Source organism: Anopheles merus, chromosome 2L (assembly GCF_017562075.2).
Source record: "Anopheles merus strain MAF chromosome 2L, AmerM5.1, whole genome shotgun sequence".
Classification (NCBI taxonomy): Eukaryota; Metazoa; Arthropoda; class Insecta; order Diptera; family Culicidae; genus Anopheles; species Anopheles merus.
In genome coordinates this window covers 47226884-47254437 of record NC_054083.1, presented here as the reverse complement: position 1 = coordinate 47254437, position 27554 = coordinate 47226884, and the positions used below count along the sequence as shown (strand labels likewise).

Sequence of the window (27554 nt, the reverse complement as noted above, 5' to 3'; positions counted from 1 at the left end):
TGGGAAGCTTTACGCGTTGCATTCTAGTGCCGGTGCCGGTGCGTCTCGCCCCTCATCTCGTCAAACCATCAAAACCATGCGGGGTGCGATGCGCGTCAAAGGACGGAACTGGCTACACATTTTAATGAAAGCATACACACAGAGAGTGGGCAGTGTGTCTATGTACACATCAGCGCACACACACACACACGGACAGCACGAGTATTCTCGTACTCTCGTACTATAAATGATCTTGTGATTCGGTCCTCCTATGTGCCAGCTCCTCCCCGACCCCTCGTTTTGGAGTTTCCCACCACACTTTAACCGGCTGGATGATTTGGGTGCTGGACCGATTATGCTGCCGGTGCTTAACACGCGTCACTGCAACGAATTTACGGCGCTTTATTCACCAGGTGTGTGTGTGTGTGTGTGTGTGTGTGTGTGTGTGTGTGTGAGAGAGAGAGAGAGAGAGAGTATGTCTGCTGCAAATGTGAAGCATTTTCGGTACATTGGCATTCAAATTGATTGCTTTAAGAGCGCTTCGAGGGTTTCGTTTGTAGGATCGCGAAAGGAAAAACATGAATAAAGTCGAGCAGATCGATTGTATCTCAAATTCAATAGCCAAGAAACGAGCATTCCGACGAATACAGTTCATTCAAAATGTGTTATCAAATGGTTATGAGCTAGAGATTTTAAAGTCAGCAAAGTTTATACATAGAATGGTTGTACCTGTGTTGGATTTGTTGGATAGTTGAATAACAGTTTGAAAACTGCGAGGTTTATGGAAATATATTTTTTAAATCAACTGCTTTCATACTTTTTCATACTTTTGAGCCGGTCTCATGGTACAGTCGTCAACTCGTACGACTTAACAACATGCCCGTCATGGGTTCAAGCCCCAAATAGACCGTGCCGTCATATGTAGGACTGACTATCCTGCTATGGGGGGAAATCAATAAGTCACTGAAAGCCAACCCCCCACAAGTGGGTTGGCAGGCCTTGACCGGCATCGGTTGTTGAGCTAAAGAAGAAGAGGAGAAGAAGAAGCTTTCATACTTTACTTTTCTATTGGATTTTGGTTAAAAGAGCTTTAGCTAAAAACGTTATTTTTTAAGACTTTAAAGTTTATGTAAAATAGCCTACGCTGTATCTTACTTATAATTACCGCTTGAAAGCACTAACAGGACATTAATTGTCAGTTATCTGATATAGAATTTGTACATTTTAATTGACACGTTTTTGTTCCATCCAATGTCCATCCAAACCGATCCCGATTTTTTCTTAGAAAGCCATAATAATGCTCTAACTTTTTCGATTTGCCATACAACCCAATAAATCCAACAAAAAAGTGTTCAAATAACGAGTTCCAACTGTAATTCGGTCCATTCCGATTGGTTCCAATTGGGCTAATTGTTAAATTGAAGCATTTAAAAAAATGGTTTAATTCCTAAAAAAACCTTAAAAATTCCATTGAAATATCTGTCTAGTTCCAACTAATCGGCCCATGCGAACCGTTGCATTAAGGATCACTTAAATTTACATTTACACAGTCCCGTGAACCCGTGAATGGAAGCAAAACAAAAAATCGATAATAAAATCACTCTTGAAAGGGCACACTGGTTTTTGCCGTTTGCTTCTGCATCCCGCACGACCGTTCCTCCAACCAAACCAATCAAACGAAACGAATGCCAGCGGTACACTTTCCAGTAAAACAGTTCTCAAGAAATAGAACAGCAATTTGAAAAAGGTACAATCTCATTAAAACCATCCTTTCCGACCAGCCCTCCGAGTGCGACCTGTGCGTCACACAGCACTAGTGCGATGAATCAAATTTATTGTCTCCTTTGCTCATGCGATCGTACGCTTCGTGCTGCTGATTGGATCTCATCGCAGTGGAAAAGTAATTCCATGGAATGCATTAAATAACAACAACAAAATGCAAAAGCTTTCAAAGCGCTTGCACACCCCTGTGACCTTTGATAGCAACATCGATTCATTACTTTCTTTACTTTGCTTTATTTTCCTCTCTTTATATGCATCCTATCATAATCTCATCCGTACTATTCAGCCCACAAACGTGCGCTGTACCATTGCTGTACAGCTTCGTTCACCGTTAAAAAGACATCGCCTTTTGAGCCGCACCGCACTTGCGAGCTTGCGAGACGAACTTCCAATAAATTACATTAGTTCTTAGTACCGACCGCGCGGCCTACGACAGCGCCCCAAGATGTCCCACACTGCCCAGCGGTACCTGGTACGACGTGTAGGCCCGACCGGTACGCCTCCGCTCGTCAAACAGTCCCTGCCGGACGGCAGCATCGAACGCTCGCTTTTCCTCGGCATCGTTAAGGTAAAAGCTTAGCGCGGGCACTACCTGCAGCACCGTGCTGGTTTGAAGCCTCGTTCGGGGAACTACATTGGTCGCGGTTGGTACCGGCGCCGGTACATTATCGCTGCGGCGCTGTAGTAGTTGCTGCTGCTGCTGCTGCTGCTGCTGTTGGTAAGCTGCGTAACTTCCGTCCCGATTGCTTGCCGCGGACGGTACTTGTTGCACCGCGGTGTGGGATGGAGGATGGTTGTACGGGTACTGTACCACAGGACCACCCTGTTGTGTTGCCACGGGGATCGTATAGGGTAAGTTTGCTTGTACTTGAGCAACTGTTCGTTGAGCAGCAGAAGTAGGCTGTGAGGTAGAGCTGTGAGGCAAAAGGCTACCAGAGCCAATACCAACCGGGTGGTAAAAGTTTGTCGGTCGTGTGTGACTTTGTTGCTGCTGGTGGTATTGTTGCTGATGGTGCTGCTGGTTCTGCTGCTGCTGCTGCTGCTGATGCTGCTGGTACGTATTTTCCGGTACAACGGTTACCCGCTGGATCGGAAGCACTTGCCGTACGGGAGCAAACCGATGGGCCGGGGGCAGATCGCCGTGCTTGTTGTTGGCCCCGATCAATACGGTGCGTGTTAGGGTGGATGGTGGCAAAACGCCCGTCGGTGGTAGTATCGATCCTTGCCGATAGATGGCACTCGGTGTCGGTGGATGCGGTTGTTGATACTGGTGCTGGCGGGGAGGCTTTGCAATTTCGTAGGACTGCTGGGAAATTCGTGGAACAGGTGCAAGTTTGAGCGGAGGCGTCTGTTGCGGCAGGACTGGTCGCTGCTGCTGGTCGTTCCAGGATTTGATCAGATCTGCTCGCACCAATTGAACGTTCGTTGCGATGGGATTGGAAAATCCGGCCTGGTTCTGGGGGAGAATAAAAAAGGGTCATTATTAAGAAGCGGCATTAATTAAGATCAATCAATTACATTCTTTCAAGAGAAGTGAAGTCCTTTTGAACCTAATTCCTAGCACACAAACCTTCCAGAAAGGATTCCAATACGGGTCGGAAAATGTTCAATTTAATCCATGGCCTGCTGTTAATTTCCACAGAACATTTCCAAAGCATGTAATCCACGCTATCTACGCCTTTGTCATTTCTCTCTCTCTCTCTCTCTATCTCTCTCTCTCTCTCTCTCTCTCTCTCTCTTTGTCTGTCTCTAACATTCTCCCAAATACCGGACATATTGCCAATCATGCTGCAAAAGTGCTTAGTCACAGCAATTCTTCCCACACTCGCCCCTTTTTTACAACGGAAATCCCTGTAAGTGGAATGCTCAGCTGGATGTTTCAATCATACAGTTTTCCCACTAGAACCGAGCACTTGGAAAGGGGAGGGGGGGGGGGATACGTTTGCACGTGAATGAGGGCGTAAAGCTCAGATGTAAAGCTTCCCTTTCCAATCACCCCACTTTTAAGCATTAGTTTGCAAAACTGTGCAAACATGCCGCAACCATCTCGAGCCGACCGGGCGGTGGTTGAAGTGTCAAAAAACGGCACCACCCGGTGAGAGTGTCCAGATTAAGCTCTCTTCAATGATGCTTGAGATGGTTGTTCGTTGAGCTTTTTTTGTTTTTATTTTACACATTGTTGGATGTAAATTTACCAACCCACTTTTCCGAAAACTTCCCACACGGTGTCGCTGTGAGGACGACGGCGTGCAAAACGCTTACGCTGTTTGTGGTGTAGCTCCTTTTATCCCTCATTATCATCTTTTCGCTCCAGTCCAGTTCGTCGATTATCTGTGTTCCCCTACTCCATCGCATTTTGCACAAGGACACACACACACACATTTCTCACCGCCCAGGATGGCTGTAAACTTTCGATGATACGGATCGTTGCCAGTCAAATAAGTGCCGAAAACTAAAACTGTCCACCCGTTGTCTCCCGTTGTCACGAGCCACCAGGAGGGAGTAAACTTTCCTTTCGGGTGATAAATTAAACTTTCAGCTCATAATGAACCGAACCGAAACGTCGTGTGACAAGCCGGCGTCCGACGTGGACGACAGCGAGGGAGGAGCGTATAAACCGCAGTTGGGATGATGGTACTACCAAAAAGGAAAAGGACCATAGCCAGCACCTCGGTAGCTAACGGCAGAAGTTGAGAAAACCGGTTCTCGGGCGTTAAACCTTAAGACGAGTCATTATATTGATGAAGCACTCAAACTCGGACGGACATCTATAAACCGTAGCAGGGCTTGGGGGCCTGCAAGCGTTGTGATAAAGGTAATAGGATAATTCTATCGATTATCACTCGAAACCGTTCAGCAAAACTTCGGACGGTCCAATAAACAATGTGTCATTATTGGGGTGGGAAGATGACGTTCCACTTCCAGCAGGATCTGTGTAGCACTTGATCAATTATCGCCTTTTTTATAACGTCCTATTATCTAGTCATGGGAAAAATGATTCTTTTTAAAGATCAGGTGCGGTCCAGTTCGCTCAGTGGAATGAACTGAACGCGTGCGGTGATTCTTTCGCACGCCTGAGGTGCGGTACGTTTTTAAATATCGATTATATGCTGCAAAAATATCCAAACGATTTTATTTTTTTATTTTTATAAAGCTACATTTACAAACATAGAAAAAGGAAATCAAAGTTGTTTTAATGCTCATGTAAACTTTAAATTTATCACGATTTGTTTTATTTCCTTATATCATAATTCATTTTGTGTTCTACTCGTTTAAAGTATTTTTTATAAAAATGTAACTTTATCGCCGTTCAAAACAACGGATTCATAACACTCATTCAATTAATCGTACAGTTTAATAAACTGTGGTTAACTATAGTCCATGAGGAGAATCTTCTTCATAAATTCAGAGCCGACATCGGGTGCTTCAAACATATGGAAAATTACCTGCTGTTTCGGTCTGGTGAAAAAAAACTACTAGAGCGAGAGTGTATTCCTATTTTGCGGAACGGGAAAGAAGACATGGATAACAGAAGCTTTCTCGTTCTAGTTAACACACTATCAGATCGAAAAAGCATGCTGATTTTCTGAGTAGGAGAATGAACTCCGCACCGCGTGCGGTGGTTTGTTGCACACTTTCATGATCGGTATGGAGAGTTTCCGCACGGAGAACCAATACCGCACCGCTAGCGTGCGGAGATGTATCGCACACATTCATAGTCGGCGCGGAGAACGTCCGCACAAAGAATCATTACCGCACCGCTAGCGTGCGGAGATGTATCGCACACATTCATAGTCGGCGCGGAGAACGTCCGCACAAAGAATCAATACCGCACCGCTAGCGTGCGGAGATGTATCGCACTCTTTCATAGTCGACAGGGAGAGCGTCCGCACGGAGAATCAATACCGCACCGCTAGCGTGCGGAAGAATCATTTCCATTTATCTGGAGGTGCGGTACTCGTTCACTCAGTGTAAAGATTGGAATGAATCATTCAGTTCTGATTCATTTTGCCCATGTCTACTATTATCCAAGGGACTTTCAGCAGATCGGCATTGTTTCAGCTTATGGTATTGTTTTCGGAAGAATTTTAAATGAGCTTTCTATACTGGTGGAGAGCTCAGAGGCCAGTAATGTTGCTCTATCATATCGGTTTTAAATTAAGTCATTTAGTCTAGGTCTAGGGCAAGAAGTTACAAATTTACCTATTTTACATTTTGTTTAGCATTTTGATCTAATTTCATATAAAGGAGGTCTAATTTCATATAAAGAAGAGCGAAGAATGAATCGTCACGCCAGCGCCCTCTACCGGAATCACACAAAATTTCTGTATTAACTTGCAATGACTTATTCTAAATAGTGGTAAATTTGTTATCATACACTGCCGAGAATAGTTCATAAAACCAATGGAATCAGTTACTGAATCGAATATAGACTCGCCAACAGTTCCAAAGCCCGCATGAGTTTGGGAATCAGTTCAAGGAACTGATGGATTCGGATTCAGTTTCAAGATCGATATGGGTTAAGAATAAATTCCAGGATCGCAATAGGTACATGGTCAATGCCAGGATCGTTATGGGTTGGGGAGTAGTTCGAAGAATACTATAGGATCAAAATGTGTTCCTGAATCTGTATGGGTCCAACTCTGAGATGGGTTTTCAGTATCAGTTTAAGGACCATTATGGATATAAGATAACGCCCAGAGATGGGTATGGGTTTAAATTCAATTCAGGTTTTCATGTACGTTCATAATATATTCCAGAACCAGTATGATTTCATTGCCATTTCCAGGACGGATGTGAGTTAAGGATAGATTCCTCGACTGGCATAGGGTCTGATTCAGTTGCTATTCGTAAAGAGCTTAATAACTGAGCTATGACTATGGTCGTAAGAAATGACGCTTTTAAATCGTGTCACAACTTGCCCACTGATGAGCGCACTAAAATTAATTCGCATTCACTCACCTGATTTACAATCCCGTACGAATCTGCTTGTGGCACTCCGGACACGGTTCTCACTGATCCTTCCGTTCTGGTAAGTAGTGTGGAGCGCTGCGGATCGAACCCAGAATCAGGATCGGTTGAAAGCGTCCCAAGACTTGACACATAAACATTGTCCAACATGGGTCGGTACACATTCGACCCAACGGCGCCGTTTGGAGCACTAACAGGTAGACTAACACCAGCTCCAAAGCTGTTCACCGCTGGTCCGCCGTACTGATTCACCACCGGTTGAGGACTGTATTGTATTCTTCCTTGTTGAAACGGTGGTTCTAGTCCCATTTCTGGTGCCGTCACATACTGCTCACCCTCCACAGTCGGTGGTAGTTCAATCTCCTCCCTCTCCTGTACCTCCGGCTCGCCCACACGCTCCTCGATCACACCGACCCCGTTCATCAGCTCCATCAGCGAACGCATCGGGTAGGTAACCATCGACATCACAACATCCATCATATCCTGCCGATCTCCACTCATCAACATCCGGCCCATACCGCTGTCCGTCCGACCGATCGCTTCATTCACACCGTACAGGCTCTCGCTCTCCTCGCACCGCACGTTCATGTACCAATCGCACACCAGATGGCGCTGATTGAAGAGTGTCCCATTGGGGCAGAGGAACGCAAAGCCACGCCCGGTCGAATCGGTGTTCGCGCACACCCGGAACACTTGGCACCGTGTCTCGACGTCGGCATAATAACCTGGAATACGAACAAATAAAACAAAAAAACAAAACGGGGTGTGAAAACGATAAGATTTCGATATTAAGATTTCGGTGCAAGCGATATTGGAGATTGGATTTGTGAAGGCCACGAATCGCACCCGGGGGCGCCTCCTTTTCATATGCTAATATCAATGCCGGCTTCTGGCGTCACGTTCCGTCACGAGATTGCCGCATGATGAAGGAGGATTAGACATATCCTCCCCGCTTTTTTTTTTTTTTTTTGTTAGAAACCGGCACAAATGAAGGCAAATCGTCCCGGCAAAGCTCCCGGTCGAAGCGGTAGCAATTTCGTAAGCCCACGCATCCATCGATACCGATACTAATCGCACGTGTTGTTCTGCTCTCTCTCTCTCTCTCTCTCTCGCTTCTTCCTTGCTCGAACAGCGCTTTATATCCGCCATCCCACCGTGCCAGGTCACAAACGATCGTCAATAAATCAAACGCTGGTTCGTGTTGCGTACTTCAGAGTGCTTCAGAGCGTTTTCGATTTCGATCTATTTCTCGCTCCCCCCCCCCCCCTTGGTCTCTCATTAGGTTTGGATTCATTTTTCAACGCGAGACTCAGTTCGTTCGTTTGGTGACATCTCATTTATGAAGCCGCGTTCAGTCGGGCACAACAACGCTTCATACCGGGGGTTCATCGGGCACCCGCCCCAAGGCAGTAATAATGATGGATGTCCCCGTAAGTCTAGCTGAAGCAAACTGAACGCATTCATCTTTTTGCACCTCCCAGCGCTCAAAGCTACTCTCAAAGTTAACCTTTCGTGAAGGGTTTTAATTAATGTGCCGTTGCTTACAAAATGGCTAAAGCGCCGACCGACAGACCGACCCGGCTGTCGTAATGAAGAGCCATTCTTGCAAGGGATGGAATGAGATACGACCAACGGTGGTGTCCACGCTTTGTGCACGTGCATATTAATGGAGGTGTGTTTTTTGGGCGGTTGATTTATCATCCCTATTGTAAGGCGATGCTTATCTAGTTCTTGTGGAGGTAATTTACTACAATGATGTCTTCTTAGTTTACTGTCAAATATGAAGGGCTTTAGAGGAAGATCCTATCTAATCTAAAACGCTCGAATTGCACTGTTTTGATACACATAAATCCAATTCGAATGTGTGTGTGTGTGTGTGTGTGTGTGTGTGTGTGTATCCTGGTCATGGCACCAGGGCCCTCTTGTTTTTAATACACTTTGCAATCAAAATTCGTCTTCGCCAACCTTCCCAACCACACTTACCATGATGACGGTTGTCGCAGGTGAACTGTGTTGCCGGCACGCTACCCAATATCGGATAATCGACATCCGGTTCACCGGGCAGGGCCGAACGTAGCTGATCCGTCGCGCTGCTGATCGCCATTTCCCAGCGGGTGGTGCAGAAAAATATGAAAGAAAAAAGGAAAACAAGCGCAAGAACATTTATTTGCCGTACACATTCTTGAAAGCTGAAAAAACTGTTCTCCGTTTCGGTGTGGTGAGGAGGCCAGCCCGCCAAAAGGCCACAAATAACGCGCCCGTAAACCGATCCATCCCATCTGGGCGCTTCTAGGAATTCTAGGGTTCTTTCTCTATTCTCTCTCTCTGTATTATTTTCACCTCTTTAAATGAATCCGACAGCCTGGTTCGATGGAGCTCACCTGTCGTGTCGTTTTGGGGCGAGAAATTGTGTGCAAGAAACCACACACAAAACCTGGCATGAAGAGCGACTTCAACTCACCTTCCACCACCGTCCCCCACCCGACCGGATGTCGGAAGTGTGCGGCCGACGTTTTGTGACACCGTTTGATCCGTTATCGAGGTCGTTAGGGACGGCTGCTGCTGCTGCTGCTGCTGTTGCCTCTGCTGCCGGTCGTTTGCTGGCGTCGTTTGCTTCCTGTTGCCACTGTGCGGGAAATTCGTTGCCCCATTCACATTTGTACCGACATTTTTCTCTAATGTTTCGCTTCCCTTATTGGTCACCGCAGGATGCCCACCACGGCCACGGCCCGTCGTCACTTTGCCATCGGAATACGAAATCAAGTTGATCCTGCTGCCACCGCCCTGCTCGGCACGGGCGAGTTTATCGACCACGGACGCACCAGATGGTGGCTGCTCGGGTTGGGTGGCTTTTCCACCAGCGGCAGCACCACCACTGGCAATTGTCACCGCGGGTGGGGCGGCAAGGTGGCTACTGCCACCGTACCCGCCCAGTATCTGGTCCGGGCTTTGGTGGCCCTGGTCGTACGGCACGATGGAGTAAAACTTGGGCGGAAGGAAGATGCGAGCCGGCTGCCGGAAGTCGAAGCCACCGTTTTGCAGCATATCCAGAATGTCCCGATTCAGCATCACCTCCATCAGATCCATTACCGTGCGGACGGCTCCAGTTGGTTCGCCCGTACCATTGCCCCGAGCACCATCCGGTACGGTCAGCAAAAGCAGAGAAGCGACAAGAAAGAACAACAGACGGCCTGAAAATGGAGAGGAAAAGAAGGATTTTTTTTTTTATTATCGTAAAAACGAACGAGAAAGTGCAAAAGCGAACGAAAGTTGTTGCGCAAATGGAAATGAATCACAAGACGCTTTTGCTCGCGCGGAAAGAAAAGGCCGGAAAAAAACCGAACCGGGGTGCTTTGTGGTTCATATTTCAATCAAAGGATCGGACTGCCGTTTTTTTCCTCCTCCCCGTTTTCCGTTCAAACGAAGTAAAAAATCGGTACAAGTTAAAAAATCCATTTCTGCTGAGAAGCACAGTTTTGTTCGCCAAAAAGAGGAGAAAAGAAACGTGGGGAAAAGCAAAAAATAAAACTTCCAACTAACTGTGACAATCTAATAAACCACGCACTGTGTCATCATCATCTCCACGTTCGGTTCGCCGAAAAGGATTCTCGTGTACGGTGGTGCCGGTTTTGATGACGGTGCTGGAATGTCCGGGCCCGGGTGCCGGAAATAACGTCCCAATGGTTGGACTTTTCTCGTTTACTCGGGACGTCCCCAAATAAGCGAAGCCATTTTCCTGTCCCCTTTCTGTTGTGTGTATGGTTGGTGAGTTTGCTACTGTAGGCTGGAAAGTGAAAGGAGCAATAAATTATCCCATCGTCACGGGCAGGGTTAAAAATTGGCCGTTGGGCGATGAACACAGTTCCCTCAAGTGACATTCGTGTGAGCAGGAAAATGGTCCATAAATATTGCTCCGATGAGTCTTTTCTGAATCACACAATCTTAGTGGTGGAATTAAATCCCCATCGGAGCTTGTTGACTGTTTATAAATAGCCTCAATTAGCTTATAATTACTATTTGCTTTCCTTAATAATTGTCAAAAATCGTACTTAACCGGCTTAATCTTGTTAGGCTCATGGCATATTATCCTCTTTGGACCAATTGATCATTCCGATTGATATTTAATCATAAAATAGACTGAAAGACTGTAAAAATGAGATCAATAACTAACACAACTCAATGAAATCATTGATCTCAGCATTAAGGCCGGGGGACACTGTCCGTACTCGCTAGTGTAATTTTTATTTTCAGTAGCCCATCTGGCGGCGACTGGTGGAAGCTTTTTTTGGTCATCGATGGAATGGTCGTGCAGAATCTCAAAATAAAGTATTATTTTCACCGTTTTTTTCACTGCGAAAATGGATGCAATGTGTGCAAAACATGTCTACCTTTAACATAACTTTTCTGGTCCGATCTTAGTAAAAAATAAAAGAAAAAAATAACATATTTTCTGAAGCGGCTCCAAATTGTTTGGAAAAATGCTTCGGTCAGCCGCCGCCAGGTGCGCTAGTGGAAATTGAAGTTACACTAGCGAGTGCGGACAGTGTCCCCCGGCCTTTACATTGCAGATTTAGTCCTTCGAACCGGATTAACCAAAAATATTATTTTATAGCTCTTTGTATAGTTTGTATGGCTAAAAATTTACCTTTTAAAACAACCGAGTGGATTGATAGAAAGGCTTGTCAGCTTAAACAAAGCCAATCAATCCCCAACTGGCTCAATTTCTGTACTTTCCATGGTATAACTAATAAGCCACAATCAGGACTACAAGTGACCATTGCTCCACTGGGTTGACAAAAAAGGACAAACATTTCCAATAGAAGGTAATAACTTATTAAAGTAAATACAGCAGAAAGGCTTCAAGATACATATACATGTATACAAAAAGGTATTTTGATATCGACACAACCTAATCATTCATAAAGTCTCTATAAAACTGCGATAAAATCGACAGTTAGCACCATAAAAAATGATTAATTTCGCATTTTTGTACAATTTCTGTAACATAAATCATGCATTGAGAAATTATCTATCCTTGTTTCAACAATTTTATCCTCCAATAAATAAGTTTCTTATCGATGATGTATTAGTACAATACAAAAAAGCAATCCCACAACAAAACAAACCTTTCAAACCAGTGTCTTAAAGTCCATCTTCATTCCAAGAAGATGTGATCTGTTATTCCCTACACTCACAGGACGACAATTTTACGACCCACTCCTCCCACCTATCGCTCCATCTTCACCCGGTTCGATCTGCACAATCGAACATAAGCGTACCACTACCATCCTGGCCCACCTTTCGCCGGGTTTCGCGCACACCTTCACGCGATAGAGATCGGTGCTGCTGTTTATGTCGCGCTGTCGCCGTAAATGAGGGTTCAAACACCTCCCCCACCACATCAAGAAGCCACAAACGGTCGCACCCGGATGTTTCCCATCCCATCAGCGCTGCATTCCCTTTCAAGCTAATTATAATCCAAACCCTGTCCAGAAGGCAACCGAGCCCGTCGTCCTTGGGACCGAATTTACATCCATTTTCACTGTGAAAAGATCGGCTCGTAAAAAGTTACAACACGAGCATTAACGATCCGGATCCGTGAAGGAAACGGGGAACACGTTCTGGCCCAAACAGCTTGCTCCAAGTGTCATCGATTCCTTCTGAAATAGATCACGCGCGTTTCAAAGCGTTCGGCAGAAGGAAGGAAAGCTTACGAAAAGGGGAAATGAGTGGGGCTTAAGAGTGAGGATGGGGAGGTAAGGCAACCATCAAAACCCATCTCCAGCACGCAGACGGCAAATACACATTCCACAAATTCTCGTTTAATTTCCCAATTTGTGATTTTGCGATCAAGCGATGGGCCGGTCCCCGCAAAACTCCTGCTCCAACCAATCCACCCTTGCTTGCCGATGCGACGCCAATGAGTGTTGACAGTGGGAAGATATAAAGCAGCACTGAAACGGAAAGACGTATGATAAAATCATCCCCTGTCACATTGGCCACCCGCTTCCGTGAATTCGAGCCGCCCAAACAATCACAAACACTGGGTGACGACGGGTGACGACTGCATGTGGGTGAGAGCAAGCGGGAGGGAGAGAGAGAGAGAGAGAGAGAGCAAACAAGATAAAATCAATTATGCAAATGAGTGATGGAGGTTTCGAATTCGAACATTAAATTATTTGAGAAAGAGGTAGAAGAAAGACGCTGCCCATAAAGGGCGCTTGCAGATCAGAACAGATCAGCACACTCCAACAAATGGAAGTGTGTGTGTGTGTGTGTGTGTGTGTGTGTGTGTGTGTGTGTGTGTGAGTGCCCCCCTCCCCCAGTACCGAAAAATGTGTCCGAAATGTTGCTATTGATTTTTCCCATTTATTTGACAGCATTCGAAATTGGAGGATGGTCCGGTTCCCTCTCTTTCTTTTTTTTCTTAACACCCGCCCGAACCTAAAATGACCCACGTGGTGGGATGAGAAAAGGACGCCTCGATTAGGCACCCTGCTGGGAATTATTGTATCCTTCCCAGGCAGCAGGGAGGCGCTATTAAATGAAAAGTTTAAGAATTGTGCTTCATTGTGAGTGAGCGAGCTGAGCTGAGTGAGAATTTAATTCGGCGGAGGGACCACCACCCCATGGGAGAGATAGATAAGCGGAGACAATAAAATCTTTAAGGGCACTTCTAGGGACGAGGCATCGGTGGCACACCAGTTATTATTTGAGGATGTGACTGTGTTGGAAGTGTTTTATTGCCAAGAGTCGGAAGGTGGTGCTGGAGTGGAGAAAGAGAGAAAGAAGGAGAGAGAGAGAGGGAGAGAGAGGGAGAGAGAGGGAGAGAGTGTTAATAGTGCTCTACTGGGCGCAATTTATGAGCAATTTGCAACTTTTCTTTGTTTTTTATTCATTTTTTGAATGATAAACTAGATTAAGGACAGCGTTTATCGGCATTCCAAGTCTATTAAAATGTCTTAACTCCGGAATTTTGTGGAGTTTGTCATAAATTGTAAATTAAAATTAAAACACGAGTTATACAAGGCTTTAGTGTAACTCATTTTGAATAATTTTGTAAAAGAAGAAAAAAACATCACTCAATTGTTAGTGGGATCAGACAAATAAATGTCCCACTGGTAGTCATTAAAATAATTTCTTTGAGCGTTTAAAAAAATAAACGTAAAATTTGAATAACAAATGTCTCCTTAGATCGCACTGCTAACAACTATTGATGTGAACCATAATGTGAAACTGTTAGCTGCAACAGTTCCGGTTGGTTCTGCCAGATGGCGTTGGGTGCTGAAATAAACACTTAAAAGACAAAAAAAATACTGCAAATTCTAATTTTCTTCTTCCGTTCGAATTGTATCTTTTCATTTGAAAAAGTTATTTTTTGTATTTAATATTGACATTTTTCAAAACTAAAAACAAGGACTCAGCCCAAATAGCCAGCTCGTACTTTATAGCTGATTTAGGGCTGTTTAACGAAAAATCGTTCCGATGTCGTACTTTGTGGCTGATTAAGAGATAGACGGTACTTTGCGGAACTATGGAGCTTTTTAACAGGCACATGGTACTTTTTGGAACTTTGCGGCTGATTAGCACTATGTGTAGGGTTCATGGTGGAACTTGAAGGCTTGTTAAGAAAGCGTACCGAACTTGGTGGAACTGTATAACTTTTTAATGCATGACATCGGTACGAGATGGCTCTTGTCAAAGTGTCAAAGACGGACGCCGACAATAATCTCATTGCTGCTGCACAAGTTAGATTCGTTAATTGAAGAATGAATATTGAGTGAAGTGATTGTGAATTATCAGTAAATTGTGTAAAATTTTGTGTAATACATCAATACAAAAGATTTAAAAATATACATATGTGTTTAAACGAAACAAATCTTGTTGTTTATTTTATCGATGACGCTTGCTTGAAAATAAAACACAAAGAAAAATAATCCCTGGCATCGTGGCATAAGGAAGCTGCTTAGGCGCTGTTTGAAAGACCCACATAGAACTTTGATGCTGTTTATCTACTGCAAAAGGCGAATTAGAGCAGCGATCTTTAGCGTGCCAAAATGAGCTGCTTAAGCAATTCTGGCTATTTGGGAGAAAGCTTTCCTGTTACTTAAGTGCCATTGTATGTATAGAAGCTGAAAACGCCCTCTGGAGGGATAAACAAACTACCACTAGCACGAACACATTTTATCACTATTTTTCGCTAATTAATAATGTTAGTTATCACTCCTACATCCTCCTGCAAAAGAACTCTCACATATTGATGACCCATCTTAAACAAAACAAAAAGCATGTTTCAACCATGTTCTACCACTCCCTCCGATCGATAACATAAACAAACCATCTGCCATAATATGACAGATCCGATCCATTTCCCTTTCACGGCACATCAACAAACCAGCTACAGCAAACACGAAAAGTGATTTTGAGTGGGTCTGAAAATAGTCATAAAATTTTATGCTCCACATTAGTTAGTAGTGGTACCTAGGGAGCCTAGCTTTTTGTATGTGTATGTGTTTCTGGGTGTGTGTGTGTTTGCAAAGCCCCTTCAAAGCAAACATCTACAGGTGAACGAGTTTAAACTAAAAGTAAATCACGCACAACTCCTGTTGCTCTCGGGTAGCACACCCGTACCCGTACTGCACGCGATCGGCAAGGTTCGTCGCTCGAGCTACACACGGCCGCTACAACTCAATAAACAAACATGTTGACACACATTTGTCAGCCCGCTTTACGACGTCCCAAAAGGGTCGTAAACATTAAAGTATGCCTCATTTGAATTTTTATATTTATCATAATTACAGCCGCCGGTGCGCGCCCCGGCCTCAGGAAGAAAGAGCGAGCAAACACCGCTCTTACGGGAAAGGGAATGGAGCATTCCTTCTCTCGCCACGTTTGATGAGCAGTGTGTGTGTGTGTGACATATGCCTTCACGATGGCCACCAACAACACTTTGATCGTCTCTAATCGATCGTTTTGGTCCTCGGTTGTCCCCTTCGCCAAGGGAGAACCCATTCTTAGCGGTTTTCATTTTCATCTCGAACCGGATCTTCCCCAGTCGCCGGCGCCAAAGCTTCAACAAGCGAGGGGTTTTTTTTCTCGATGCCGGCACATTTTTGTCGCCGGTGTCTAGGGGAATGAAATTCTAGCTCCTTTCCCATTGGTCTTGTTTTTTCGCACATCCGCCTTCGCTTAGTGGGTGGGAGGTTGGTGGCCGTTCAGAAGCGTGAACCATAAATTCGTCTTCTTGGCTAGACGGTTCTAGTCCCGGAGACCAAAACATGTCAACCGGATCCACACACAAACAGACGTGTTCGAAGTTTGATTGATGCCACTGTGAGCCAAAGCAGCATCGTTCATGCGCAGACATACACAATCGATGCGTGCCGCACATAAGCACGCCAATCAATACTCGTGGCTCGAGCCCAAACATGATAAGCCGGGCGTGTGTGCCTGGCTCGTTTTGGCTTCGGGGCGTAAAGCACTAAAAGCCTCTAGCTTAGCATAAATTACACGGGTTTGTTTGTGGTGGAGAGGCGGGAGAGCGGGACATCCAAAATGGGGAGTGAAGTTAGCGCCAACGACTGAGCTGAGCTGTCGCTTTGTTAGTAAAGCTCCACCCGACCACCCGGTGTCGTGTGTGTGTTTTAACGATTCATGCTTGAAGGCTAAATAATTTCGCTTAGAATTGAGAAAAAGATGTTAATGTAGAAAAGTGTTAATTTTACAACGAGCTTTATATGCTTCGTTATGATCGCTTTTTCGTGCATTTGAGGAAGCAATTTCCAACAATATGTTCTAAATGTTAGCTAGAACATCAAGAAAGTGTTGTTGGGAATGACTTGTTACGGTGAAGCTCCACCAAAAATTAGTATTCATAAGCAAATTAACAAGCAAATTCATTAAAAGAAACGAAACTTTCCAATTAAGCCCATTCCATCATTAAAGCATTCAAACGATCCAATTTAGCGCACCGTTGTGCGATCGCGGTTCCCCGTCGTGCACGGTAGGAAATGAAACGAACCCAGTTCCTTCGCCGTTCGCCGTTATCGGTCACTATAAAAGAAGCAGCAACGAAACGCTTTAAATTCTTACCAATTCTCCCTCGCTAAAGGGCAAAACAGATTGGGCCGAGAGGGCCAACACGTAAAGCGAACACGTTCTGCTGCCCTCAAAACTCAAAATCCTATTGGTTGGCCCAGAGTGACGAACATTTTACGTTCCACTTTAACGATCACGAGTCCAATTCGATTTCGGTTGCCACACTATATGAGAAGCGGCAGGTGTTGGCGATGGTTACCAGCAGAAAGGATGAAGGGATCAATGTTTTCAATGGCCAGGGACAGCACCTGTGCGCGTCGACAGCTTCCACTTCTGGAGGTGGAAAATGGCATACAAACGTCGTTCATTATTTGATGGACGTTAGTGATAAAGCAATGGTATTCTTGGTTGCTTCCTTTTTTTTTTGGCAGTTAATTGTAGGGTAGGATGGGTCCTTTCTTTGCCCTTTTCACTCCCAATGCGGCAGGCGGCATACGATCAAAAGCAAAAGAAGTAAAGAAGGATGTTTTAATCCTATTAATACATTATCTACGGTAAAGATGAGAGAAAAATATCGTTTTTGCCGTTTTACCAAGGGAAATAAGCTCAAAATACGTGAGGGCATTGGTTTAGCTTTAGCGTAAAAATGTCACTAAAATCTTTAATCCTCATTTTATTGACTTTATTCATACTAAGTCCATTAAGCACCCTCAAGGAACAAAAACAAAAATGATTACAACCGTAATCCATACTCCTCAAAAGTGCTTCTTTCCCTCTCAAAGCTTTATCTCAGACGTGACAAAGCAACAGCAAACAACCGATCCAATTCAATTGCATACATTTCAATCCATTTTTCTCGTTACGCGCACAGTCCCGTTACGAGCAACAGTTACAATTGAATGTAGCAACCTTTCTCAACCCTACCTGTGTAGAACAAAATCAAATGCAAATTGTTTACTCAAATATCGCCCCACGTAGATAGATGGATAGAAGAAAGCTGTGGAAAGAAACTTCCTCTTCCCCTAACATCATAATCTACTGAACGATGCTGCAAAACCACACCGTGTATATTTTAAAAAGCAAAAACATCCCGATCACCGAAGAAGAAAAACCACAACAACCAAACACACACACACACACAGCCATGAAGATGCTATCGGAAGGAAGCGAGCGAGTCTGATGCACCTTCATCCACCTAACCTGCTAACCGTTCGGGACAGATTGAAAGCATGAAAAATGACGCCCCATCGTCAGCGAGAGGCGGGGCTCGCGGAACCAAACCCCCCCCCCCTCTCCCCAGCCCAAGGTGATGACGGACAGATGACTCTTCCACTCTATTTGCCAATTCGGGGAAAAGAATTTCCATTCCCTCCCTTCCCCTCCCAATGCTAGTGCAAGGAATGGAGCGCTTGTGGATCGTGAACTCAAGCGCAAGCTTAACGGATCATAAGGAAAACGTTTCTGTTGCTCGTTCGTGCGAGAGAAATCCTGAAGGACTGGAAACATCCCAAGCCTTTTCCTCTTTTTTGTGTTGTTGTTGTTGGTAGTTGCACCGTGTTATGCTAATTTTAGACTCCAGCAACGGTTTTACCCCAAAACGGTGGTTTTGAAATTTCGCGTTTTCCATTTTCTTCCCCTTTCGCCTACTCTGTTTTGGGTATCACTGTGTTGGTGGTGTGTGGTGTAGCTAGCGCTAGCGCTAGTATTGCGTTACTTACTGTTCGTCGTACAGCGGCGTAGCATCCTTGGATAGTTTCCAACCCTGTTTCGAAACGGTTTGACGTCGTCAGTCAGCCGAAAAATCGGGCTTCTTCAATACCCTGTGCCAGTAGAGAGAAAAAAGAGAGGGGGAGAAAAAAGCAAGCATGAAAACTCCAAGCATAAGCAAAAGCCACAAAATCGAATCCACACGGCAACACGAACGCCGGGACGGAGCCGTGAATTTTGGTACGTGCGAATCAGCTCAGTGTCTCTCTTGCTAGGGTGCAGCGGGGTGCAAGGATGGCGAACGGGTGACTCGTGAAAAATTGTTCCGGAAAAGCCACTTCCACTGCACTGACACACACACACACACACACACGCACACACAGCACTGATACATACACTCACGCGCGGACAAGCGTTGGAAGAAAAATGTGATGATGCACTTTTGGGAGTAAGGGCCCAGAATACGTTCAAACGAACCGGAAAAATCGTACCAAATCTTCGCGACGTGTACCGGTAGGTACTGTAGTGTCTGTAGGTGCGCTTCCTCGTACTCCCTTTGCGCACAGAGCCCTCTCTCACTCCCAAATAAACGGAGAAATCTTTTATACAATAAAGCACTTAAAAATCCATAAATCTAATTTCTCACTCCCGGATTCGTTGGTGTGGTTGTGGTAGAAAAAAAAACGGGAAAAAGCGACGCATGAGGGAGGGCCTTTTTCCGGTTGGAGCAAGAAAAAGCGGCAGCACAAATGTTCACAACACGATGCACCTTCTTTCGGAACGCAGGGGTTTTTCCTCGGGAACAGGAAATTTGTGCTGCAACGTTCGCGTTTGCTCGTTGGTTTGATCTTGCTGCACGCTGCACCATATTTCGTTTGCCCTTTTCGCAGTATGCTCACTGCATCTTTTGCCCCGGGCCCCGGGAAAGGTTAAGACCACTCGTAGACGTTTTACAACTTCACACCGACACCGAATCCACAAAGGAAGGAATAGAACAGGAACAAAAAATTGGAAAGAACTGAAATCAAAATACCACAGCACACACACGCATACACACACTCACACAGAGAGAGATTGGGTGAAAATGAATGGTAAGATTTGCGGTCGAAACATTCGCGCGTGACTCTTACGTTCGCTCGCCCGTCTGCCGTCTTAACCATCCCGCTTGATGCTAAAGGAAAAGGCTTACACAGTGGAAATGGTGAACGGAAAAATGTTCTCACGTGCGCTCAGAGACTGAGATTGTTCCTTAGACGTCTTAGCGGTCTACCCACCATCATCACACACACACACACACACACACACTCATGAATCACGGTCAGTAAGCCTCTACGCTTCGTTTATCTGTTGGTCCCGCTTTGCACGTAAACCGAGCTTGCAGCTCGCGTACTGCACCTGGCTTCGGTGAGCATGGCACGGTTGAAATATTTCAAATCCAACGCTAAGATAACCGTCCGCAAGGAAGCGTGGTGGGCCAACACCCAATGGTGCATAGCTGAAGCACATTCAGAGGTACATCATCCCACTGTGTCCTTCCCGGTTGTTGAGTTTATGCATTACACACTGTGTCTTTATCCATAGGTGTACGTTTAAGTTATTACTTTTAAATTCACTCACTTCGAGAACTCACTTTTACACAGACTTCACGCTTTAACATAGAAACACTACTCCCTTTCCATATACAAAAAAGCACTCTCTTTCTAGCGAGAACGTCGAAAGAGGTTCGTCGCTTGCTCCGGTTGCTTACCGTTCGAAATGCCGCGATCGACTGATGGTGTAACGATAAGATGGTTCCACTTTTCTGGCAGTTGATCGCACGCTCGATCCACCCGACGAGGCATCGTGCGATGGTGACGAAGCGATCATCCGAGCAGTAGAGTGTGTCGGGCGTCTCGGGAGGACGGTCGTTCCACGGCAAATCGTTAAGCGATCCATCGTGTCCGTTTGATGGGATGGGAAAATTCCAGTTTTAACGGATGCTTGCAGGGTTTGAATTTGAAGTACAGTTGAAATAGATACTGGATATTAAAGTATGATATATGTGCTGCAGTGGTAGCAAAAAATATATGACTTTTCATTTGCATATATATATTTTTTTAATTTACACCTTTGACAAGACGTAGCAATTGAAAATGCCTAAAAGAGCTTTTCTTGTTAGATTGTAAAAGCTCTGTGCAATGTCACAATGATAATTGACAATTTATGAGAATAAATAAGGTTTCCTCTCTTAAAACAGTGTAAGTAAAATAAGAAAAGCTTCCGAAATTTTTTGATCAGATTATTATTGATGACTTTGTCATGATTATTTTGCCAGAATTCTAAACGTAGTAAAGTACTCAAAATGTTTAAAATAAATTTGACTTACTTAAGGGTTATATTATAACTGATCCTCATCCAGAATGGACAACCAATTAACTGTAGTTAACAGGTGGTAGAATAATCGTAGGTAGAAAAACAGTAATTAAGACTTTTCCTTATATGTACCCCGTGAAGATTGACTTATTAAAACTATTAATTGCCACAACCTTTGTTAAGAGCTCAGCCCTATCAAAGTATGCTTACTTGCACAACCCTTTGCAAGGTGCGAACATCACATCAGCCGGCCAAAACCAGGCGTCTCCACACACACACACACACACACACACACACACACACACACACACACACACACACACACACACACACACACACACACACACACACACACACACACACCACACACACACACACACACACACACACACACACACACCACACACACACACACACACACACACACACACACACACACACACACACACACACACCACACACACACACACACACACACACACACACACACACACACACACACACACACACACACACACACACACACACACACACACACACAATTACCGTCCGTCGGCAACGATCAATTCACCGGCTTGATTGGAGAAAAGTATCCACTCGATCCCGGTGACGATGACGAGGGGGCCATAAATTATCGGTGCGTGCTCATTAAGCTAATCCCTAATGCTTCACGGCTCACGCCGTAATGTGTCGCAGTTTGTCACGTTCGCGTTGTGCTTTTGCGATAGTACTGACTGGACGGTGGAGAGAGCTGAAGCATGTGAAGGAATGGGGTAGGGGAAAATTCACCAAAATTAATTTAAAAATCCCAAACTCTTGAACCCATCAGCCGGATACGCTTCAAACGACAGCACCGTCCAGCTCATGTCAATAATTGGCAGAATGTTTGGAATAATTCCAGAATCACTATTTTTAGCCCTAAAAATACCAACACACACACCCGGAAGCAATTCGGAAAGGAATTGTTCCCCTAAGTGGAACGGTTCTGTTTACACCCACTTGGCCACTTGGAACAGATCGCTTTTCAAGAGTTTGCGTGTGTAAATGGCTGTCTCATCTCTTAATTTGTCCACCCGGCATTCCCGGCCCGGTATAACTGGATGCGTGAACCACTCTTGCCCTGCTCGAGTGACCGTGACACCACTTGTCGACGACGAGGTTCTATTTTCGGCCCGTACACAACCAACAGAAGCAAAAAGGCTAATTTGAACTGTGCTTTTGTTTTGTGGCACCGGCCATGCAGCCGTCACTGCTTATTTGTGCAAAATTTGCCAAATCCTCGCCGAAGCGCGAGCGGAGTCAAACAAAGAGTGCCAATGATGCTGATGGATAAGCATGGCGTCACGTCTACCGGTTTTACGCAATGTTTACGGGCGCGGAATTCTTGCATATCCGCAAACCGAAGGCAAACATCGCAAGATTCTTCTCGGTAAAAGCGCCAAAAAAAAAAAAAAAAAAAAAAAAACCGTCCCAATCCGATCGTCGATCGCATTTTTCGATCTGCCTGGATGGCGTAATCTCGCGCGTTAGTCATCTCGTTATCATCTCGGCCCTTGTTGCAAAAGGGTTGCCTTTGAGCGCTGAATCAGCGAACAAAATATATGGACTTCCATTAGACGACACCGTGGTGCGCCGGACACGATCGCCGATCATTATGCTGCCCCCGAACAAATGTGCAACACAGGACACGGACACGGACACACAGACACAGACACACGGTTGTTGTTTATCGGCGTGTATGCAAATCTCGCTGAACCTATCCAGCCGTCCGTGCGCGATGGAATATAAACTATGTATGCTGACTAAACAGACATCATCACTCGCGATCATCCAAAACGGATCGTCAGAAACGAGCTTGGCTGACTTGGTTGTAATGTTCCAAAGCGCGATCGAAAGGTTTTAGATTTGGAAATTCCACCACCGCACCACCGTAATGATCTTATCAGCCTTCAACACCTTCGCCCCTCGCAGCCTCGTTCGAAGGGACAACCGATAGGGCAGCGTTGCTTTATTTTTAAACCTATTTTTTGATGTTTCTATTTTTGTTTGCATCAAACGGGCGTTTTAGGGTTTTTGTTTTTGACGCAAGAAGCACATTTAATTGCGCGAGCTCTAGGCGGCTGCTGCTTCTACACCTCACATCCCTATGGGCAGCTTGCTTGTTTACTAATCATACGCCTAGCGACGAGATCACCCAAGCTACTAGATCAGGTTCGTGGCCTGCCTCACGTAGAGTGCTTCTGTTTGTGTGCTAGGCTGCACCTTTTACGGCACCCCAACCAATTTGTGGGTAAGCAGATCAGCAGTAGCAGCATTCAATGAAGATCACCGACCCAATGTGGGTGGATTACATTTACGAGATGGAGATTGCTGTTTTTGTGCGTCCAATTTGTTTGGATCATTTAAAGTGGCCGAACCGGCATCAGGGGGATTTGTATGTATGAAAGCCTAATCTGCTTGCCGCTGTTATAGCATTATTTGAATGTGTTTTTTTTTTTTTGAATGTGCTTTCAATAAATCAATAACGAAAATTATCGGTTAAACTGTTACGTCAGCTGACCTTGACAATACGAAACGAATCGTTCTTCACGTGGCGCATAGAGTAGCTTCAAAATTCACTTTCACGATCGGTGTTAGCAAGGGCTGGAAAGCTGCTGCAACGCACTGCAGCCCAAACGACGGGATGCTCGCATGGGAAGAGATGAATGAACCTGGAGCCGGCAGTGCCGGCCTGCGGCTGCACCGCAGAAGGGTCAGATTCCCGACACGAAACAAAACATATGCAAATGAGGATGAGGTACGATAGTCGAAGAAGCATTTCGATAGGCCCAACGGTACGGCAAGCGCCTTGGCTGTGGCGTCCCGTCTGGCGCGCCGCAACTATGATGTCAACCGTCGGCAATGTTGACCTCCCATATCCAGCGCTCGAAACATATTTCTCCACCGATTCCGCAAGACGAGAGCGATGGAGAGCGATCGATCGAAGGAGACGATAAAAAAAATCTAACTTCAAATCTTTTCGTGGGTGAGTTCAAGACAGTTACGAAGATGCGGGAAGCCTTTGGACAGCAGTGTGCGATAAATAACCCCCGAAGGTCCAACCCTCAGGTCAATCTGGTGAATTATTTTATTGGCAAATTATGCTCCCTCGCAAAGCACAGCCGACAGAAAGGTGTGATGGGCCCGGGTTTAGCCTGCCTAGTTTCAAGGTCGCCAGTTCCTACGAAGCCCACTGCCCACGAAGGGTCCGTCATAATGGGGCAAAAGGTTAGGAAGAGCAAATGCTTAGGTTCGCCCTTCTTCACCCGTTTGCTACTAAGCACGAGCGTTGATTTTTGAACATAAATTTCTAGATCTTATACTTGTTTTATTGCTATCGATGGGTGAAGGTGAAGGTGAAGGTAATAGTTTTAAAAAGGAGCAGTTGATCGCATGCACCATCTTTAAAGCATCGGTTTCCCTCACTGACGAAAGAGACAATGCACACAAGGGCCAGTAGCATAGAATTAAGATAAGAAATAAAAACATTATGTTTATTAATTGCTTTATTGTTAAACGTAAACGAATCGTTCCCTACATCAAATTCCAATAAAATAGAAGAAAGCGTTACAAAAGCTTCTGGAAAGCTCAACTAATGTTCATAGAGGGCAGCACTGTCGGATGAAAGACTTCGCACAGAGGGCTATTCTGTTTTGGTAAAAAAAACCCAACAATCGTATCTATTAAATGATTTTACATGCCTTTTTCCCCTTGCAAATAGGGATTGTGAATTGAAATATTTAATTGTTGATGCTGATTCAAAATGTTTCGAACCTGTATGGGATTATTATTGCAAGTGACCTATAGGACAGCTTGGTTTTTGACACTTTGAAATGCATTTAGCATATTTTTCTCAACATTAAATTATGTTCGAAATGATTTCACTAAAATGATAATCACTCTACTCTACTTTCATTTTTCTCGGTTGAAATTAGTATAATTTCCCACTGATTAAATAAATAATTTTATCCTATTGTAAATTATTTTCGCCCATAATGCATACAGCGTAAAGAAAGAGATCGATACATCAAAATCCGTTTATAGTGCCTTTCTCATTCACTCTAGCGCACAACCCGACAACGCAACAGAGATAGTTCAACAGCCGTATAGACCCTTCTCGTTCTACGCTCGCTCAGCCCACCCGAGAAAGAAAGAGAAACCAACATTGCGGTTGCTGGAGAGGGTTTCTCAGCTGGCGTAGGTTTGTACCCGCAAGCCATCTGCCGCTTCTGTCAAATTCTCATAATTTTTTACACACGCCAACGGAACGGACGTGTTGTGTGTTGAGCGGCGGCGTCAGGCAGAAGAAAAAAAATTTCCTCTCCAATTTCCTATCGTAAAGTGTTTGTTTCTACTGTTTCCCCAGAAGTATTGTAGCAACATGAAACTGTTCGTTGTGTTGAGTGTGCTGATTGCCGGTGCGCTGGCATCCGGAGACGGACCGAAAGTGACGGATAAGGTAAGCTTACAATGACGGCAGCGAACGAAGGTCAACAACCGGCACAGCGCCGCATCGTCCATCAGCTGCTTTGTCTTTCCGTTTTTTTGTAGCATAATTGGACAAAAACCATGTTGAGCGTGGTTTTATGCGTGCTGCTGCTGCTGCTGCATAGCGTTGTCGGTGCTTGCACTGCCTTATCAGCATTACGAAACGCATCATCCACATCACCCGCCAGCATCTGAAGCTGAATGGGGTAGGGAAGACGTGGTTGGGGAAGGGTTTGGCACACAAATGCTTACGTGTCCTTCTGCAATAGGAGAGAAGCACGCGTACACGCGCGTTTTTCTCTTCGGGTTGGTGGTCGGTTGTTCAAACACAATACGTTTCAATCACAGTACTAATTCTATAAACATGTGACAATAACTGGGATTTTTTTATTTTGTTTCGCCACTTTCTAGGTCTACTTCGATATCACGATCGGTGGCAAGCCGGAGGGACGCATCGTGATTGGTCTGTTCGGTGGCACCGTACCGAAGACTGCCCGCAACTTCAAGGAGCTGGCCGAGAAGACCACCAAAGGAGAAGGGTAAGTTGCATAGAGCGTACAATTTCCATAATTCATTTAGCATCCATATAAAAACCCTCCCACGGACTTGTAATTGAGCGATAATGCCCAAGCCAGCTGGTATCGTCGTTTCAATTCCACTGCATGAAGCAATTGAAAGTAAGGTTAACGGCAATGATGATCGTAGCAGGCGATGAAACCATAACCGGATAGAGGCGTGGAGGATGGAGTCTGTTGTGTTCTCTCCATTATGCTTTCTCCTTTCGTTGAATGGTATTTCACTTGCTCTTCTTCTCCCGTGCCTTTTCCTTCCACTATTTATGCCTCCCACGGGGCCATTTTTCTTCATTGAATCTTATTCTTCCGCTTCACTGAGGTTATGCATGATTAATTCGTGCATAAATTAGTTCTCAATCTTTTCCCCACACGCGCCTTTACACTAACGTAACCGAGCAAACCAAACCTCACTATTTCTTCCCACCTCAACTCCCCCAACAGCTACAAGGGCAGCAAGTTCCACCGGGTGATCCGCGACTTCATGATCCAGGGCGGTGACTTCACCAAGGGAGACGGCACCGGCGGACGATCGATCTACGGCGAGCGCTTCGCCGACGAGAACTTCAAGCTGAAGCACTACGGTGCCGGCTGGCTGTCGATGGCGAACGCCGGCAAGGACACGAACGGTTCGCAGTTCTTCATCACGGTCAAGCAGACGAGCTGGCTGGACGGGCGTCACGTCGTGTTCGGCAAGGTGCTCGAGGGCATGAACGTGGTGCGCAAGATCGAAAGCACCGCCACCGATGGGCGCGATCGTCCGACGAACGATGTCGAGATTGCGGATTCCGGTTCGCTGCCGGTCAGCGAGCCGTTCGCGGTTGATAAGGCCGATGCCACCGAGTAAAGGGAGAGAGCGAGTGACCGAAGGACACGCGCTCTCTCTTTCCCCGGGAGCGTTAAGTCGGGTGGGGCGCTACAGATCGCACACTATCCATCCTGGACGAATCCTCTTGTTCGAGCGAACGGATCCACCCATAACGATGACGAGAAGGATGTCCAAGAAAAAAAAAAGTGATTCAAAAAAAGGAAGGAATGGGTTCTGAGTAGTGTGTTCGCATTTAAGAGGAGAAGAGATCCATTCTTCGCTAAGTAAATCTAATTCAGAAAATAAACGAGACGAGAAGACATATTTTTATGATAAAATTTACACCTTTAAATGTTGCATTTTTTTCTTCTCTCCTCTTTACAATTAGTTAGTCATTACAGTTAGTTTTGAAAAGAAACATACACTGCTATCGTTCTTGTCTTGTCATCGTGATAAGCCTTACTGCTGCAGCACACACGTGCTTGCTCGTCTATAATTTATCATTCGTTCTGCACCAAGGCAATTTAGAAACAGAGCTTGTAATGTGGTAATTAGATATCGATGTAACGAATCGGCTGATATGGCATATACTGAATCGGATTTTTTTTTTCTAATTCCCAAACACCGACACAACTCGTCTGGAACGAGCGACATGATTTCTGTGATATTTGTGGTGGTTTCCGGTGAAAATGTTACTTCCGCAAAAGCATTTGTGTTCTTATGCCTGAAACAATAAGCCGCCGAAAGAGAGTAGGCTTTGTTTTTCCTTCGCAAAGCAATGCCGCGCTAGACTCACGCGCAATGCGCAAACAATAGCG

General features: G+C 45.2%; 2 protein-coding genes across 6 annotated transcripts; one reads left to right on the top strand and one right to left on the bottom strand.

Moving 5' to 3' along the window:
• Positions 1–1362: 1362 nt before the first annotated feature.
• Positions 1363–20312, bottom strand: LOC121593379. 5 transcript variants are annotated; one of them, XM_041915667.1, is made up of 6 exons: positions 20095–20243; positions 18489–18590; positions 9194–9923; positions 8716–8822; positions 6724–7457; positions 1375–3217 (listed from the first exon to the last, which is right to left on the bottom strand). In XM_041915667.1, the coding sequence occupies exons 2-6, from the start codon at positions 18511–18513 to the stop codon at positions 2189–2191; spliced, it is 2625 nt and encodes an 874-aa protein (XP_041771601.1). In that variant the 5' UTR covers positions 18514–18590; positions 20095–20243; the 3' UTR covers positions 1375–2188. The 5 variants fall into 5 exon arrangements, with proteins under 5 accessions (XP_041771602.1, XP_041771601.1, XP_041771600.1 ...); XM_041915666.1 differs by having other exon boundaries at positions 1376–3217; positions 8716–8825; positions 20225–20312; XM_041915664.1 differs by having other exon boundaries at positions 1376–3217; positions 8716–8825.
• A 4794-nt stretch (positions 20313–25106) lies between these two features.
• On the top strand, positions 25107–27078 carry LOC121592622 (peptidyl-prolyl cis-trans isomerase 5). The gene is made up of 3 exons (XM_041914248.1): positions 25107–25327; positions 25768–25895; positions 26373–27078. Exons 1-3 carry the CDS (start codon positions 25250–25252, stop codon positions 26773–26775), a joined length of 609 nt encoding a protein of 202 aa, XP_041770182.1. The 5' UTR covers positions 25107–25249; the 3' UTR covers positions 26776–27078.
• The last annotated feature ends 476 nt before the right edge of the window (positions 27079–27554 follow it).